Here is a 20,287-nt window from a genome sequence, read left to right on the forward strand (position 1 = left end):
TAGCATGGCAGTTAACGAGCCTCAACAATAGAGTCTTCATCTTAACCCATCTTTCCTGTTTTGTCTCCAACTACTTTCTCACTCAGCTCTCTTTCCCAGACAAGCTCTCCTCACCGTCTCCAAGGCCCCTCACTTTCAGCATCTGTACGGCTGCTGACACCTTTCTCTTCGCTCAGTGCGGTCTTATTCCTTTGTTTAGCTGTCATCCATCTTTCAAAGTCTCTATCAGTGCTCACTTCCTTGAGAATTTTAACTATAATAATCAGGACTTTCTTTTGGACTTACAGCACTTATTGGCTAAGAAATTATTTAGCAATTAACGACCCACTGCCTCAAACTGTCTCTTACGTTACTACTTTTCACATTATGTTTTCAGGTTTTGTTTTCTCAAGAATACTCCATGGCAATACTGTGCACTGAAACTTTTGTAAAGCTCAAGGAAATGCACAAGGATATTGTGGCAACATCATATTACCTTAAGGACTTCTAAATGCTTACTTTCATTTTCTGAACTTCACTTGCTGCTGACTGTCACTTTCCAGTCCCCCAAATAGGGTCCCTGCTAGTTCTGTGTGCACGACAGTAGCTGGCACATTAACCTGCATACAGAATTTGCTCACGGCTGCTTGTCAATCATTACTGACTCGCTGACTGCCAGTCACTCTTCTTGCCTCTACTGCAACGTGGAAATTAGGTATTAATAATGCCATGAATATTATAACGACATTGAATTACTAAATGATATAAGGGTCATTAAGTTGTGCTATTAAAAATGCTTCTAAGAAAAAAAATATTAGGTATGGGTGGACTCTTTTTCGAAATGACATATGTTAGTACTCTTTGTTAAAAAGGAGAGCTGTTTCCAGTATATTTTTTAAAACTTGATGGAAAACAGGAGATAAAATCAAATTAAGAATTTGATTTTTATATTTAGCATAAAATGAAATGGGAAAACTATCCTCATTTATAATTAAAATGCCCCACTAAACTCTCCTGCCATATAAAGCTATTTCCTACACATGAAAGAAAAAGGCAGTTTATTGATGCTTTATAATGTTGTATAGATTCAAGATGTTTTGATTAACTAGAATAAGGGATTAGGGCAGCATTCACCATGTGCCACTCTTAAAATAAAGGTGCAGATAACATGCAGTTTCTTACTTAAGAAAAAGCTTTCAGTTCATCCAACTCATTATTGTTAGCATACATGTGGTTACAAAATAAACAGCATGGAAATATTTATGACATATATAATTCAATCATAAATAAATTCCATCTAAGAAAATACAGACTCAGATTTTAAAAAATCAAAACCAAAGATCTCTTACATATTAAAATGCTAGATTTATTTTTTTCATATGTGGAAAACACATACTTATTCCAAATGAAACATAGTTATTCAAAAAATTTTTAAGCTGCTTATTACTTAATTTTAACATTGGTTTTACAATTTTGGAACGTCATTCTCCCCTCCTTAGGGGCTTTCCTCTATTCCTGTGTCAGGATATTGATACTGAAATGAATGGGAACTCATGGTTAGCAAAGAACTCACTGTGCCTCAGGTCTCTGGAGCTCAAGCAGGCTTTCTCACCTTCTGAGCATTGGGGACTGTAACTCAGTGCCATCATATCATGTCCAGCAGGATGCCAAATGATGCAAAGCAGTTATTAACCAACATTAAATTCTTACATTCAATGTCATCTCATTCATTCATTTGCTGGTTTGCCTATTCATTCAGAAAAGATTTACTGAGCCCAAACTTCTAAGGAAGGGACTACATAAGGCACAGGGGACAGAAAGCTGCATAAGGCAGGACCTAACGGAGCTCAGAGTCTGGCCAATGAGTAAAGCACAAATACCTGTGACACTGTGATAAACCCAGAAATGAAGGAAATAAAAAATATTACAGGAAGCGCGGATTGATTTTGCCTGACAAGAAAATGTGGGTTAAGCAGGGATGGCTATAAAGAAATGTGATACCTAAGTGGGTACTTAAAGGATGAGGTGGGTTTTAACAAGCATAGAAGGGGGAAATCAAGATGCTTCAGGCAGAGGAAGTACTGTGGGCAGTGTGCTCATGTACTGCAATAAGAGAAACGTGAGTGTGAGGTATAAGTGGTTAGAGACGAGTCCTGAATACAGGCTGGGTCAGGCTCTAAAGGGCTTTGAAAGTCCAGTAAAGGCTGATAACTTTATATAAAAAAGCAAGAGATAGAGTTTACCATGATTTAATGGTAAACCAAATATCTGACATTGAAGAAAACAACCTCAAAAAATCACTGGGGATCTTGATCATCTGAATATGATGAAAAATACGCTTCCTTTTCAATGCAAAAAAATGAGCATGTGTTGACTAAAGAAAGACTTAGAAACTTAAGAAATGAGAGAGAAAGAAACAACTTAGAAATCTGATATAAAACACTAACATTTGTTACGGCAAATTCTGCCTTCTTACTAGTTGGTCTAGTTGTACAATTCATTCCCAAAGGCCTTCAATTACTCCACATTGTCTACCAAATAAAATACATACATCTTATTTGGCATTTTCAGAACTTCATGGTGATAACCTCACTTATGTCTCCAGCCACATTTCTTTTAGCCATTTCTAGAATATAAGTTTCCTTGAGTCAGGGTCTATGGCATCCAGCCAGTGATGTTCAACGATGACTCCCAAACTGACATTTTTCCAACAGAGTTGAGTTCATGCCTATTTCAAGCTGATGATTGCATATATGCGTGTATGTATATGCACATTCTTTTCCTATACAGTTTAAGAAAATTAAGCCAAGTATAGGTAGTTCTACTAATTTTCAATTCTGTTAAACTATGTTAAATGAATCAGACTTACTATGCAGTGAGCCAACTGGTAACACTGACCCTAAAAACAGCTAATTTGCTCAGTTTTATAGACTTAACGCCTCTATAATGTTTTACCTAGTGTAAGATAGAACTCGGATTCATTCGTGAAGAACAAATAATTGTCATTCAAATCTCATAATACTCCAACGGGAAAGGGAGGCTCCAAATGGACATTGTACTTTTCAAAGCAGACTGTCAGAGTGGTGGTAGAGAAACCACTCATGCTGGACACCTTGATATCTAGGCACAGGGTCTCTGTCACCTTAAAGCAGATAGGGAGACAGTGTAGAACCACAGGTAGCACAGGTGCAGAGAGATCTGGATTCAAATCGTGGCTCCATTTGTCAGCCCTGTAACATCATGTAAGTCACTTTACCTCTCTAAACCTCAATTCCTTCATCTATAAATCAGAATAATTATGCCTATCACACACGGCTATTTTAAGGAGTACATCTTCATTCTCCTATACCTCCTCCTTCCCCTAATGATAATAACAGAAGTAATAAGAAATATTTTATTGAACATTTACTAGAAGAAACTGAAGTATAGACAGGTCAGTAGCTTACCCAAGGCCCCACCACTATGTGATAATGAGGTGATACAGATGTCCAGTGCCTTACACGTGGTATGTATTTCATAAATGGCAGCTGTCAATTTTACTACCACTACCATAGCTTCTTCTTTGACTGCTATTGCTACTTTTCTATTACTATTTACGATGACACCATAGTATTCTGAAGGCAGGATCTCCATTTCTCATGTTTGCTGTTGCACGGCCATAGCATAGTGTTTGGCATATCAACACATTTTATCCAGTGAATTCAAGACTTTTTACTGGTGGCCTAGGACTTCTAGCTTACATCCTGAACCCTCTGTTATTTCCTCTCTTCAACCCAGTTCACTTGGACATCCTTTGGATTTACAAAGTCCCTGGAAGTTAGTTGCTCACACACCCTCCCAGTGGGGATGGGAGACGGTCATTGCCCAGACGGTCATCCTCCAGCAAACTAAGCAACTCTCGTCTTTGGGTGCTGCTTTAATTTCCCTAATTCCTGTACTATATGAATCTTTAGTGCTCTTAAAGTCTAAGGCTTGTTCAAAAATAGATTACCTACACATGACTCTTTTATCTTTCTAAACAAAAGAGAACATGAAAATATATACGCCTTTAATTAAAATATGCTTAAAACAAAATTAAAGGTATCGATTTCTTTTCTGTAATAACTATTTTCACTAGAAAAAACACATGCTAAGTAAATAAGACACTACATTCATGATTCATAGCAATGAAAGAACACTTAATTACTACATTTTGTCTCCCAAAGTAGATTTTTAAAAATCTTTCTCATGCCTTTGTGTCTGTTAACACTTGGCAAGAGCAGTGTCTTGAGGAAATCTTTCTTCATTTCAGAAATGGCTTTGACAACATAAAGCAAACCCAGATGGCTTCTGAAACTGAAGTTTTTGCAAAGAGCACCTGGTCGATCAGTCCCTCAATAGTGGTACCGTTTATTTTAAACAACTCTTCCAGCATTTTCCCAGTCATTTTATAATCGTTGCCATCTCCGTACCTGTTTGGGCTGTTCTGTCATTAGAAAGAAGCAGTGTATTGTGCCTTCAAAACTACAAGGCTTACCGATGCACCGAGAGCCATCTGTTGAGCTTACATATCCACGTGGACAAACGCAAAAATAGCTTCCCACGGTGTTGGAACATTCGCCAGTTTCACATATCCCAGGAATGATGCTGCACTCATCAACGTCTAATCAGGGGAAGAAGGAGAAGATGACTGAGAAAGGCCTTCATTAAATAGCTTTTAAAAGGGATTTTTTAAAAAGAGTATGAGAGCACTCATGGTTGATTAGGTCAGATCATATAACCTTGAAGATACTCTTGTTTCAGGCCCTAAAGAATTTCTCACACATATCTATGGGAACTGAGATGAAAGTAAACTCCCATGGCAGTAAAACAAGGCCAACTAAAGCAAAACTCTATATCCTTTTTTTTCCCCCAAATGCAATTTAAATTGGAAATAAGTAAAGATGTAAATGTTTTAGTTTCCATTCTACATCAATTAGGGAATTATCCTACTAGAGACTTTAAAAAAAACACGTGCATGGATGATATTTTAAAATATGAAATAACTACATTTAAAAATGTATAGCTAATTTTCACATTAATTATTTGAACCAATGGAGGGTGGCAAGCACTTTTCTTTTTCTATTTGGCTTCAGGATACGTTTTTGTACTTACATGTGAATATCGGTATATTTGACATTCTGGAAATTAAGTTCAAACCTAAAATAATACAGTAAAATGGCAAAGGGCAAACTTGGGTGGCTTTGGGAAGTGTCCAGTTTTCCTATTGTGCCTCCCTGCACTTATCCATTCAGTTTACTCAATGTTAGGACTAGTCTACTCCCGTTCACATTAATGAAAGGTCTGCTTTCTTTTAAACTGTCCCCAAACCAGAAAACCTGGCCATTTATATAAGCTTTAATGTACTTTTCTTTTAGTTCAATAAGCAGAGAGAGGTGGAAAGTCAACAAAGCTACAATTAGGTACACTGGAAGCTACTTGTTAATACATTTAAAAGGAAATGAGCCATTGTGAGGAGAATCCAGCCACAGATGCCTGGGAGTTAGCTGTCCTTTTTAAGGAACAGAGCTAGCAAAGATCAGTGAATACAGGGAACAATTATAAAAGCCATAAGCATAGATGATTACTTAAAAGTAAACCTGAGCTTTTAGTTTTGTTTTAGATGCATATATATATACACACACACATATATGTTTAAGTGTATCAATAAAAAGCAAAGGAAAAATTATATGCTAATTGTAAATACAAGGAAATAAATTTTAAACCTCACAATTAAAGAATGGTTGACAATGCCTTTCTTAAATTCCTCTATTGCTCTATTCATCCTTTTTTCCCGCCGTTTACTGACAAGTCATTCTTGCCTACAAGCTGTATCATGAAATAACTATATGCCTGTGTCTTCTTGGAAAGTTCTTAATAAAAAAGTTACCAGATTCAGACTTTTCTGAAATAATATCTTCATTAGAGGCTTAACAGTTAGCCACTGAAGGCACAGTGGTACAAATCATAATCTACCAATTCCCCTAGAGAGCTCAGAATTCTAACATGAATTGGTTACATGAGAAGCAAACATATAATGTGGTGAAAGAGTTACCATCAGATTTAATCCAACAAAATGAAACCATATGTGCAAAATTAGGGTCTGCTGCATCCTGTGTTGCTATCTTAGTGCAGGGCATCTTAATAAAACCGAATGTGGATTCAGAAGAGAAAGGAAACTAGAACAGCTATACTCTAATCACCAAATAAACTGATAATCACTTCTAGATAAGGAAGACAAAAAGAAAAAGAGAATAGCACACAGTAAAGCAGCAAGCACTACAAAAGTGAAGGACCAAAACTTTCCTTCTGATCCTCTTATATCCAAAGTTATGACAACAGTCAAGGCACTTATGGAGCCCAGGATTGATCCAAATTCTTAAAAATTAGGAATCTTCATTTAGTCCTTAATTTAAGTATTTACTCTTATTTTCAGCCATTTCCTTTCATAATAAAAAACTTCTTTGTGCTCTACTTCCAAATAGCCTCCTGACAACAAAAAGAGTAGAAACTGAAAGATGTTTGACATTTTTCTTTTTTAAGTGGAGAAAAATAACCCTGGAACATAGAAGAACACATGGAATGATATTAAATTTGTGGGTTTTGTGTTAAATATTTTATTTTACAAAAACTCCATGTTTCACAATTCTCCTTAGAATTAAGTTAGAACCTTGAAAAGTTAGCTTCCAAATAATTATATGTAAAAGGTTCCCAGTAAAGTATTTAAGAATTCTATATGAACAATAGGAATATTTTTCATTTATTTTTGGGCTAGGCTCCCCCTCAAATTTTAATAATTAAAAAATTTGGTGCTTTGTTTTTTTACTGATCAAAAAACCCTGCCTTTCGATGTGCCCAATATTTATTCATCAATTTAAATTTAGCGTTGACATTTATGTTAAGAAGGATACGTGCATTTAGCTCTTCTGTAATAATAGTTTTTCAAGACCATACGTCACAATCAGATTTGGAAGTAGTATCTTCACAAATACAAAACATACATTGCCTATGTAGGTACAAACAAGTAAGCCTAATAGGGACAAGTCTATTCACAGGAAAAGGCAGTCTTAATGGGAATTCATTTCATTCACGTTCTGCATACCTAATATGCTTCTGTCCATCTCCCCTTGAACTTTTTAAAAAACGTTTATTTATTAGTTTGGAGGCTTTGGTCTGTAATAGAAAAACTGATCCAAACTGACATAAACCAGAAATTTAATAGCTTGCATATCTGGCAGTCCAGAAGTGGCAAGGATTTTAGGGTTGTTTTAAGGCAATGTCTCTTGCTCGGCTTCTCTGAGATCTACTCACCTATCTCTCCTCTGTGCTTTGATGTCATCCTTAAGGCTGACTTCCCTGATGGAAGCAAAATGGTTATAGCAGTCCTAGGCTAGATCTTTGACTGGGATACCTAGTGGAGAAGAGAGGGTGTCTCTTCCAGCGGTTCTCTTCTAAGAGGAGGAGAACTTTTTCCCAGGAGCACCCAGCAAATCTTCCCTTTTCTCCTAATATCCTGAACTGAGTCACATGCTAACTCTTTTGAATGATTCCTCTAGCCAGGAAAATGTGCTCATTGACTTAGGCCTGGAGTCCTGAACTAATTACTGCTGCAAGTGGAATACAGTTAGCTTTAGACTAATAAAAAACAATGAAAACCAAAATAAAAGCCAAAAACAGTATGGGTGAATACAACTGAAAATACAGCATAGTTGAACAATGGAAAGTGTACCAGTATGGTTGGGAAACTGATGAAGATAAGCTTAGCCAGTCAGCCATATGCTGAATCCTGAACCCATATGAGAGCTTTCCCAAGAACTTTGGCTTTTTTTCTGAAATGATTTAAGGTGTCTATGAAGAGGTTTAAATTAAACAAGAACATTTCATAAGCAAATCAATATTTCAGAAAGATAATCCTTGTGTTTAATGTAGATAGACAATAAATAGTCCAGTGATAAATGATGAGAGCCTGAAGTAAGCTTTATGATGAGGGAGAGAACTCATATTCAAGAGATTCTAGAGGGAGAATTCAACAGGACTTTGCCACTAGATAAATATCTCAGACTTCTGGCTTGATTGAGAAGGGAGCTAATGGCAGTGCTATTAACAGGAAATGGGATACAGAGGGAAGAACACATTTTGAGGTTTGGTTGAGTTTGGGACATTTTGAACAAGACATTTTGAAGAGAAATAGGCAGAAATTCCAACTCTTCAGCTAAAAATTTGAAACTCAGTAAAAAAAAGTAAGGGGTAAAGATGTATATTTGTGGTTTATCATCGACTCTGCAGATTGCTTTTGAAGTTGTAGCGATAAATGAGATTTCCAAAGAAGACACATAAATGAAAAGAATTGAATTTAAGGAGGGAACTCTGAGAATCACCACCATCCAAGGGAAAGTCAAAGGAAGAGAAGCCAGTACAGGAGACTGGGAGGAAGAATCAGGGAAGGTAAAAGCAAGAGTATGATGACAGGATAGTAAGGAAGAACTCTGTCAAAAAAGATGGAGCTTTAAGTGTGCCATGGGAGAGTAAAGAAAGAGAAGGACTGGAAAGTGTTTGGTAATTTGAAGAAGTGGAATACAGGTTTTTTTTGTTTTGTTTTTTTTTAAAGGAAAGTAGATCTAAGCAAAACCATCTGACAGATTTCTGACTGCCAAACCACATAACCTCATATTTGTCAACCAACATTTACAACATTCACTGTAACTCTTACTCTAAGCAGAATATAATGAATAATTTGGTAAGTAGTGCTAAGTGTGATCTCAGATATCACTGAATTCTAAGAACATTGCCCTAGAGATTCTGTCAATTCCAATATTTACATGTCATACATAAAAGCAGTCCATGTAACAATTATGTTACAGAGAACTTAGAACAAATAAAATAAGAAATTTTGTTTAAAAAAAGTGCTCATAGAATATTTTCTTTCCATCCCATGCCAAGGAACCACATGTATTTGGCATATTGCATATAACTTTTCTTTTGGTATAGAAAAAAAGTAAATATTATTTCTCTTCTATGTACACTGAATTTTTATTAATATACTATTTGAAACTAGGAAAACTTACAGCTAAATTTTAAATATAATAAGTTGCTATTTCAAGCTTTTATAGAGACAACAGGCATTTTCAAAATGATAAAATAAGTTGTAATGGAAAAGTAATGTTTGCTTTACCCTTTTCAGATATTGAAAGGATAATGTATATCAATTGCACTCAGAATTTCACTGTATCTTTATAAAGAGCTTTATAAAAATATAATAATTGCATGGTAATACAGCCATCCACCTAAAGTACAAAATTCAACAATTTTTGGTATTTACAGGGTTGTACAACTGTCACTACAATTTAATTTTAGAGCAATTTCATTCCTGCCAAAGTAATTCCACCCCATTAGCAGTCACTCTCCCTACCTCCCTCTAAGCCCTAGGCAATAGCTAATCCATAACTAATAGATTTATGAGTTATAACAGCTAACCTGTATCTATATATTTGCCTATTCTGGACATTTCATATAAAGGAACCATAAAATATAAGGTCTTTCATGACTGGCTTCTTTCACTTAGCATGATGTTTTCAAAGTTCAACCATGTTGCTGCAAATGTCAAAACTTCATTCCTTTAATTGCTGAATAATATTCTATTGTATGGATATACCATATTTTAGTTATCCATTCATCAGTTGATAGATATTTGAATTCTTTTCAATTTTTGGCTATTACGAGTAAAGCTGCTATGAACATTTGAGTACTACTTTTCTCTGGACATATGATTTCATCTCACATGGTATGCACACCGAGAAGTAAAATGGCTGAGTCATATGATAACTCTATATTTAACTTATTAAGGAACTGCCAAATTGTTTTCCAAAGCAGCTGTAATATTTAACGTGCTCACTTGCAATGTATGAGGATTCCAATTTCTCCACATCCTGCCAACACTCATTATTACCTTTTCTATTTTAAGGATGTGAAGTGGTATCACATTATACTCTTGGTTTGCATTTCCCTAATGACTAATAACGTTGAGCACACTTTAACGTGCTTATTGATTGCTTTTATATGTCTTCTTTGGAGAAATATCTATTCAATTACTTTGCCAGTTTTTAATTAAGTTATTTGTCTTTTTAAAATTGAGTTGTAAGAGTTCTTTATATATGTCCCATATCTGATACATGATTTGCATATAAATTTCCATATGAACCTTAGGATCAGATTGTCAATTTCTGCAAAAAAGCCAGTTGGGATTTTGACGGGGACTGTGTTGCATCTATAGGTCAATTTGAGGAATACTGTCATCTTAATATTTAGTCTTCCAATCTGCAAACATGGGATATCTTTCATTTAGATCTTCTTTAACTCCTTTCAACAAGGTTTTATAGTTTTAAGTGTACAAGTCTTTCACTTCCTTTGTTAAATTTGTTCATAAGCATTTATTCTTTTGGTCCTATTGGATGTGGAATACTTTTCTTAGTTTCATTTTCAGAATGTTCACTGCTAATGTATGGAAATACAATTCATTTTTATATGTTGATATTCTATAGCAGCAACCTTGCTGAACTGTTTACTGGGTCTAAATATAGCTTTTTTTTTTTTTTTTTGCAGTACGCGGGCCTCTCACTGCTGCGGCCCCTCCCGTTGTGGAGCACAGGCTCCGGACGCGCAGGCCCAGCGGCCATGGCCCACGGGCCCAGCCGCTCTGCAGCATGTGGGATCTTCCCGGACCGGGGCACGAACCCGTGTCCCCTGCATTGGCAGGCAGACTCGCAACCACTGCGCCACCAGGGAAGCCCTAAATATAGCTTTTTAGAGGAGGATATCTTCTCCACTTTAGTGGATACCTTACTCATTTTAGTTGATCCCTTATCCACTGAATGTGTGTCATCTGCAAATAGTTTTTCTTCCTTTCCAACCTGGATACTTTTTATTTCCTTTTCTTTCCTAACTGCCCTGGCTAGAACCTCCACCACAATGTTGAATAGAAGTTGTGAGAGTGAACATCTATTTTATTCCTGATCTTCAGGGAAGCATTGATTCTTTTGCCAGTTAGTATGATGTTAGCTATAGTTTTTTATATATGTCCTTTATCAGGTTGAGAATGTACCCTTCTATTCCTAATTTATTGATCATTTTTATCATGAAAGGGTGTCAGATTTTTTTCAAATACTTTTCCTGCATATATTGAGATGATCATATGGCTTTTGTCCTTTATTCTACTTATATGATATATTACAGTACTTGATTTTCAGATGCTGAACCAACTTGCGTTCCTGGGATAAATCCTAATTGATAATGATGTATAATCATTTTTATATGTGGCTGGATTTAGTGTGCTCATGTTTTCTTGAAGATATTTGCATCTACGTTCATAAGGAATGTTAATGAAAATGCTATTAATTCTTCATAAAACTCTCAATTTTCTCTCTTTAAATCAAATAAATAGATTTAAATTCAGCATCTACCATTCATTCATGAACTCATTAAGTAATTGCTGATTAAAGTCCTTTGTCATATAACATGTATCAGCCATACATAATCTCTAACCATCATGAATTTATAATTTATTAAGTAGGTAAATTTAAAACAAGGCATGATATGATTGATTCCACCATATAAGATTAACAATATGCTACTTCAATTTAATTATGAGAAACAGGAAAAGTTCTTGGAGGACATAGTAGTTGATAAAAGACCCTAAAGAATGGGGCAGAATTTAAACAGGCAGAGAAGATGGGAAAAACTATAAGCCAAAAACTATGGATGAGGAATGAAGACTTTCCCATGAGCTGCGGGTATTTATAAGGAGTAGAAGATACAACTAGAAGGTTAGAATGACATTCTCAAGAATCTTTTCTTGCTCTGTAGCAACGAGGAGCAACTGAATCACTAAGCAGGAGAAAGGGAATAAGAATATTACTTTTGGGGGACTTCCTTGGTGGTCCAGTGGTTAAGAATCTGCCTTCCAATGCAGGAGATGCGGGTTCGATTCCTGATTGGGGAACTAAGATCCTACATGCTGTGGGGCAACTAAGCCTGCATACTGCAGCTACTGAGCCTGTGCACCACAACTAGACAGCCCGTATGCCGCAACTAGAGAAGGCTGTGTGCCACAATGAAGAGCCCACATGCCACAACAAAGACTCAGCACAGCCAAAAAGAAAAAAAAAAAAAACGGATTATTACTTTTGGCAATGCTTTGTGCCAGTGTTGATAAAGAAGAACAGTGCTAGGGTAAAAATGGGGTCAGAGGCAGATATGGTCTAAGCTCCAGTTAATGAGGGTGGGACTAGGAGAAGAAAGAATAAATGAAAGGGAGACCTTCAAGATGGCAGAGGAGTAAGACATGGAGATCACCTTCTTCCCCACAAATATATCAGAAATACATATACATGTGGAACAACTTCTACAGAACACCTATTGAATGCTGGCAGAAGACCTCAGACTTCCCAAAAGCCATGTGAATGACAAGGTCTTGGTGCCCCGGCCGGGTATCAGGCCTGTGCCTCTGAGGTTAGAGCCGAGTTCAGGACTTTGGTCCAGCAGAGACCTCCCGGCTCCACATAATAGCAAACGGCGAAAGCTCTCCCAGAGATCTCCATCTCAACACAAAGACCCAGCTCCACTCAACGACCAGCAAGCTTCAGTACTGGACACCCTATGCCAAACAACTAGTAAGACAGGAACACAACCCCACCCATTAGCAGAGAGGCTGCCTAAAATCATAATAAATTCACAGACACCCCAAAACACACCACCGTACACGGCCCTACCCACCCGAAAGACAAGATCCAGCCTCATCCACCAGAACACAGGCACTAGTCCCCTCCACCAGGAATCCTACACAACCCACTGAACCAACCATAGCCACCAAGGGCAGACAGCAAAAACAACGGGAACTCCAAACCTGCAGCCTGCAAAAAGGAGACCCCAAACAAGACAGAGAAACACACAGCAGATGAAGGAGCAAGGTAAAAAGCCACCAGACCTAACAAATGAAGAGGAAATAGGCAGTCTACCTGAAAAAGAATTCAGAATAATGATAGTAAAGGTGATCCAAAATCTTGGAAATAGAATGGAGAAAATACAAGAAACATTTAACAAGGACCTAGAAGAACTAAAGATGAAACAAGCAACAATGAACAACACAATAAATGAAATTAAAAATACTCTAGATGGGATCAATAGCAGAATAACTGAGGCAGAAGAACGGATAAGTGACCTGGAAGATAAAAGAGTGGAAATAACTACTGGAGAGCAGAATAAAGAAAAAAGAATGAAAAAGAACTGAGGACAGTCTCACAGACCTCTGGGACAACATTAAACGCACCAACATTCAAATTATAGGGGTTCCAGAAGAAGAAGAGAAAAAGAAAGGGACTGAGAAAATATTTGAAGAGATTATAGTTGAAAACTTCCCTAATATGGGAAAGGAAATAGTCAATCAAGTCCAGGGCTTCCTGGAGTCCTGAGAGTCCCATACAGGATAAAACCAAGGAGAAACATGCCAAGACACATATTAATCAAGCTATCAAAAATTAAATACAAAGAAAAAAATATTAAAAGCAGCAAGGGAAAAACAACAAATAACATACAAAGGAATACCCATAAGGTTAACAGCTGATGTTCAGCAGAAACTCTGCAAGCCAGAAGGGAGTGACAGGACATACTTAAAGTGATGAAAGGGAAAAACCTATAAACAAGATTACTCTACCCTGCAAGGATCTCATTCAGACTCAGTGGAGAAATTAAAACCTTTACAGACAAGAAAAAGCTAACAGAATTCAGCACCACCAAACCAGCTTTACAACAAATGCTAAAGGAATTTTTCTAGGCAGGAAACACAAGAGAAGGAAAAGACCTACAAAAACAAACCCAAAACAATTAAGAAAATGGTAATAGGAACATACATATCGATAATTACCTTAAATGTAAATGGATTAAATGCTCCAACCAAAAGACACAGACTGGCTGAATGGATACAAAAACAAGACCCATCTATATGCTGTCTACAAGAGACCCACTTCAGACCTAGGGACACATACAGACTGAAAGTGAGGGGATGGAAAAAGGTATTCCATGCAAATGAAAACAAAAAAACCTGGAGTAGCAATTCTCATATCAGACAAAATAGACTTTAAAATAGGGACTATTACAAGAGACAAAGGAGGACACTACATAATGATCAAGGGATACATACATAATGCACTACATAATAATCAAGGGATCAAGAAGAATATATAATAATTGTAAATATATATGCACCCAACATAGGAGCACCTGAGTACATAAGGCAAATGCCAATACCCATAAAAGGGGAAATTAACAGAAACACAATCCTAGTAGGGGACTTTAACACCCCACTTTCACCAGCGGACTGATCATCCAAAATGAAAATAAATAAGCCAACACAAGTTTTAAACAACACATTAAACAAAATGGACTTAATTGATATTTATAGGACATTCCATCCCAAAACAACAGAATACACTTTCTTCTCATGTTCTCATGAAACATTCTGCAGGATAGACCATATCTTGGGTCACAAATCAAGCCTTGGTAAATTTAAGAAAACTGAAATCATATCAAGTATCTTTTCTGACCACAACGCTATAAGACTAGATATCAATTACAGGAAAAAAAACTGTTAAAAATACAAACACATGGAGGCTAAACAATACACGACCAAGAGACCACTGTAGAAATCAAAGAGGAAATCAAAAAACTACCTAGAAACAAATGACAATGAAAACACGACGATGCAAAACCTATGGGATGCTGCAAAAGCAGTTCTAAGAGGGAATTTTAGCAATACAATCCTACCTCAAGAAACAAGAAAATTCTCAAATAAACAACCTAACCTTAAACCTAAAGCAATTGAAGAACAAAAAAACCCCAAAGTTAGCAGAAGGAAAGAAATCATAATGGTCAGATCAGAAATCAATGAAAAAGAAATGAAGGAAATAATAGCAATGATCAACAAACTAAGAGCTGGGTCTTTGAGAGGATAATCAAAATTGATAAACCATTAGCCAGACTCATCAAGAAAAACAGGGAGAAGACTCAAATCAATAGAATTAGAAATGAAAAAGGAGAAGTAACAACTGACACTGCAGAAATACAAAGGATCATGAGAGATTACTACAAGCAACTCTATGCCAATAAAATGGACAACCTGGAAGAAATGGACAAATTCTTAGAAAAGCACAACCTTCTGAGACTGAAACAGGAAGAAATAGAAAATATAAACAGACCAATCACAAGCACTGAAATTGAGACTGCTATTAAAAATCTTCCAAAAGTCCTGGACGAGATGGCTCACAGGCGAATTCTATCAAACGTTTAGAGAAGAGCTAACATCTATCCTTCTCAAACTCTTCAAAAACTTAGGGGAGGGAGGAACACTCCCAAACTCATTCTACAAAGCCACCATCACCCTGATACCAAAACCAGACAAAGATGTCACAAAGAAAGAAAAGTACAGGCCAATATCATTGATGAACACAGATGCAAAAATCCTCAACAAAATACTAGCAAACAGAATCCAACAGCACATTAAAATGATCATACACCATGATCAAGGGGGTTAATCCCAGGAATGCAAGGATTCTTCAATATATGCAAAACAATCAATGTGATACACCATGTTAACAAATTGAAGGAGAAAAACCATATGATATCCCCAATAGATGGAGAAAAAGCTTTCAACAAAATTCAACACCCATTTATGATAAAAAACCTCTAGAAAGTAGGCATAGAGGGAACTTACCTTAACATAATAAAGACCATATATGACAAACCCACAGCCAACATTGTTCTCAAAGGTGAAAAACTGAAACCATTTCCATTAAGATCAGGACCAAGATAAGGCTGTCCACTCTCACCACTATTATTCAACAGAGTTTTGGAAGTTTTAGCCACAGCAATCAGAGAAGAAAAAGGCATCCAAATCGGAAAAGAAGAGTTAAAGCCGTCTGTTTGCAGATGCCATGATACTATACATAGACAATCCTAAAGATGCTACCAGAAAACTACTAGAGCTAATCAACGAATTTGGTAAAGTAGCAAGATACAAAATTAATGAACAGAAATCTCTTGAATTCCTATACACTAATGATGAAAAATTCGAAAGAGATATTAAAGAAACACTCCCATTTACCATTGCAACAAAAAGAATAAAATACCTAGGAATCAACCTAAGGAGACAAAAGACCTGTATGCACAAAACTATAAGACACTGATGAAAGAAATTAAAGATGATACAGATGGAGAGATATACCATGTTCTTGGATTGGAAGAATCAAGATTTTGAAAATGACTATACTACCCAAAGCAATCTACAGATTCAGTGTAATCTCTATCAAACTACCAATGATATTTTTCACAGAACTAGAACAAAAAATTTCACAATTTGTATGGAAACACAAAAGACCCCAAAGAGACAAAGCAATCTTGAGAAAGAAAAATGAGCTGGAGGAATCAGGCTCTCTGACTTTAGACTATAGTACAAAGGTACAGTAATCAAAACAGTATGGTACTGTCACAAAAACAGAAATATAGATCAATGGAACAGGATAGAAACCCCAGAGATAAACCCATGCACATATGGTCACTTTATTTTTGATAAAGAAGGCAAGAATATACAATGGAGGAAAGACAGCCTCTTCAGTAAGTGGTGCTTGGAAAACTGGATGGCTACATGTGAAAGAATGAAATTAGAACACTCCCTAACGCCATACACAAAAATAAACTCAAAATGAATTAAAGACCTAAATGTAAGACCAGACACAATAAAACTCTTAGAGGAAAACATAGGCAGACATAAATCACAGTAAGATCATTTTTGAGCCACGTCCTATAGAAATGGAAATAAAAACAAAAATAAACAAATGGGGCCTAATGAAACTTAAAAGCTTTTGCACAGCAAAGGAAACCATAAACAAGACCAAAAGACAATCCTCAGACTGGAAGAAAATATCTGCAAACAAAGCAACTGACAAAGGATTAACCTCCAAAATATACAAGCAGCTCATGCAGCTCAATATCAAAAAAACAAACAACCCAATCCAAAAATGGGCAGAAGACCTAAATAGACATTTCTCCAAAGAAGATATACAGATTGCCAACAAACACATGAAAGGATGCTCAACATCATTAATCATTAGAGAAATGCAAATCAAAACTACAATGAGGTATCACCTCACACCAGTCAGAATGGCCATCATCAAAAAATCTAGAAACAATAAATGCTGGAAAGGGTGTGGAGAAAAGGGAACCCTCTTGCACTGTTGGTGGGAATGTAAATTGATACAGCCGCTATGGAGAACAGTACGGAGCTTCCGTAAAAAACTAAAAATAGAACTGCCATACGACCCCGCAATTCCACTACTGGGCATATACCCTAAGAAAACCATAATTCAAAAAGAGTCATGTATCACAATGTTCATTGCAGCTCTATATACAATAGCCAGGACATGGAAGCAACCTATGTGTCCATGGACAGATGAATGGATAAAGAAGATGTGGTACATATATACAATGGAATATTACTCAGCCAAAAAAATAAACGAAATTGAGTTATTTGTAGTGAGGTGGATGGACCTAGAGTCTGTCATACGGAATGAAGTAAGTCAGAAAGAGAAAAACAAATACCATATGCTAACACATATATATGGAATCTAAAAAAGAAAAAAAATGGTTTTGAAGAACCTAGGGGCAGGACAGGAATAAAGACACAAACGTACAGACGGACTTGAGGACACAGGAGGGGGAAGTGTAAGCTGGTACGAAGTGAGAGAGTGGCATGTACTTATATATACTACCATATGTAAAATAGATAGCTAGTGGGAAGCAGCCGCATAGCACAGGGAGATCAGCTCCGTGCTTTGTGACCACCTATGTGGGTGGGATAGGGAAGGTGGGAGGGAGACGTAAGAGGCAGGAGATATGGGTATGTATGTATATGTATAGCTGGTTCACTTTGTTATAAAGCAGAAACTAACATACCATTGTAAAGCAATTATACTCCAATAAAAATGTTTTAAAAAAAAGAAAGAATAAATGAAATGAATATAGCACCTGAAATCAAAGCGAGCGTATGGGAAAGGAACAATAAGGCTTCATTACTGAGCTAATATTAATAAAGTTAGTGAAGTAAAGAAACTATATTTTTGGCAAAGTTGATGGTTTCAGCATTAACATTTCAAGCTAATAATATGTAGAAAGCAGCTGAAAATTCAGGCTAAATCTTTAGAAAGTTATTGGCATCTATCTATGGATAAAGACAGTTGAAACCATCAATGTGAATATAATCAGTGAGATGAGAATATAAAGGAAAGAGAAGAGAACATAAGAGAGGGTGTTAAAGATAGTTACAAAGGAGGTATATTCACTTGAAGGAAGAAAATCAAGCGAGAATAAAGAAAAAGTAAAAAGGTCACCAGAATTATTGAAAGCCTATTTAAATTTTAATCAAGTCAAGTGTGGTAGGTAGAATAATAGCCCACCAATGACATCAGAGCCCCAATCCTGGAGACCTGTGAATATGTTAGTTTACATGACAAAGGGGAATTAAGATTATTAATTGATTGGTCCTGCAATGGGGAGAGGACTGTGGATTATCTCGTCCTGGCTGCAACATAATCAAAGGTCCATTTGAACGGAAGAGGGTGGCAGAAATGTCAGACTCAGTGAGAGGTTTGAAGATGTCACACTGCTAGATTTGAAGAGAATGGAGGCCACTAGCCAAGGTATGAGGTCAGCTTCCAGAAGCTGGAAAAGTCAAGACAATGGATTCCCCTCTAGGTACGCCAGAAGAAATGCAGTCCTGTCACCACCTTGATTTCAGCCCAGTGAGATCCATTTTAAATTTCTGATCTCCAGAATGTAAGATAATAAATCCGTGTTGTTTTAAGCCACTAAGTTTATAGCAATATGTTACAGCAGCGATAGGAAACTAATACACCAAGGAATTATATTTAAGAAGAAACAGGGTAATCAAGAATAGCGAATGCTATGAGGGATTCAAGAGAATAAAGGTAATTTTACGAAAGGATAAGAAACAGGTGCTAAGGAACTTAAGATTGCTGGTACAAACTAAGCTTTTAGGCGACTGTAGTGAAGAAAGTCAGAAAAAAATGGTATAGTGAGATGTGACCAAAGAGATGGAGGAGAGAGCTTTTGTGTTAATGTGGTTTAGGATGGCCTTGATTGTAGGTAAAGAGTAAGAGTCAGGGGTTTCCCTGATGGCGCGGTGGTTGAGAGTCCGCCTGCCAATTCAGGGGACACGGGTTTGTGCCCCGGTCCTGGAGGATCCCACATGCCGCGGAGCGGCTGGGCCCGTGAGCCATGGCCGCTGAGCCTGCGCGTCCAGAGCCTGTGCCCCGCAGCGGGAGAGGCCACAACGGTGAGAGGCCCGCGTACCGCAAAAAAAAAAAAAAAAAAGGGTAAGAGTCAGGAAAGAGAAGAGATGCAAGCTAGAAAATGAATTTATTAATAGCAAGAGTTAAAAGGAGTCTAGAAAGGTGATGGAATTAAGCATGGAGCTAGAACATTCTACTCTGGAAAGATGGGAAGACACTTCATCAAAGGCAGAGAAAATGGAAAATGAGGATGTAGTAATAAAGGGAATCTGAGGTTGAATAAGTTCATGTCAAATAGCTTCAGTCTATAGAATAAAATAGAGCACAGATGTTACAAAACTTTAATGTGCATAAGAATCACCTGGACAGCTTATTAATCATGCAGACTTTAACTTCTAGTCAGGATTTGTTGGTACTTCACTTCTGCTCCAAACACGGAACAATGACAAATAATATACAAAAAAGACAAAACAAAAAGAGCCAGCTGGTTTCAAAATACAAGATGAAAATTTCCTTGGACCAGAAATAGAATTGCTAAGCTGTAACTACAGCTGAAACCAGGGGTTTGCTGGACTCCTTCCCCAGAAGCTGGCTGTGATGGGCAGGAGATCAGAATTATCCCTGATGACAATACGGTGTGATAAATACTAAAGCAGGAGTAGTGCAGGGTGACAAGGGAATGCAGAGGCAAAACAGGTCAGGAGAGACTTACACAGGAAAGTGACAGTTAAACTGAAACATAACAGGCAAATAGATCTAAAACAGGCTACAAAAATGAAACAGAGTATTGTTATCCAAGCAGAGAGAAGAGGGCACAAAGACAAGGCAACAAAGTGCACGACTTGAAGAACAAGTAAAAGTTAAATGTGTCTGAATCACAGACTGCATAGAAAGAAACAAGCCTAGAGATGTAAGCAGAGGATGACATGCAGAAACTC

At 36.9% G+C, this 20,287-nt stretch overlaps 1 protein-coding gene across 1 annotated transcript in view; it reads right to left on the reverse strand.

Moving 5' to 3' along the window:
* The window catches only part of FBN2 (fibrillin 2), a 231,314-nt gene that overhangs the window by 113,871 nt on the left and 97,156 nt on the right, over window positions 1-20,287 (reverse strand). Inside the window, exon 8 of the mRNA XM_030869739.2 lies at window positions 4,496-4,621. Within this exon, the coding sequence (XP_030725599.1) occupies window positions 4,496-4,621 (126 nt within the window). The remainder of the gene's footprint in view (window positions 1-4,495; window positions 4,622-20,287) is intronic.

This window comes from Globicephala melas, chromosome 3, assembly GCF_963455315.2.
Source record: "Globicephala melas chromosome 3, mGloMel1.2, whole genome shotgun sequence".
In the NCBI taxonomy this organism is placed as follows: domain Eukaryota; kingdom Metazoa; phylum Chordata; class Mammalia; order Artiodactyla; family Delphinidae; genus Globicephala; species Globicephala melas.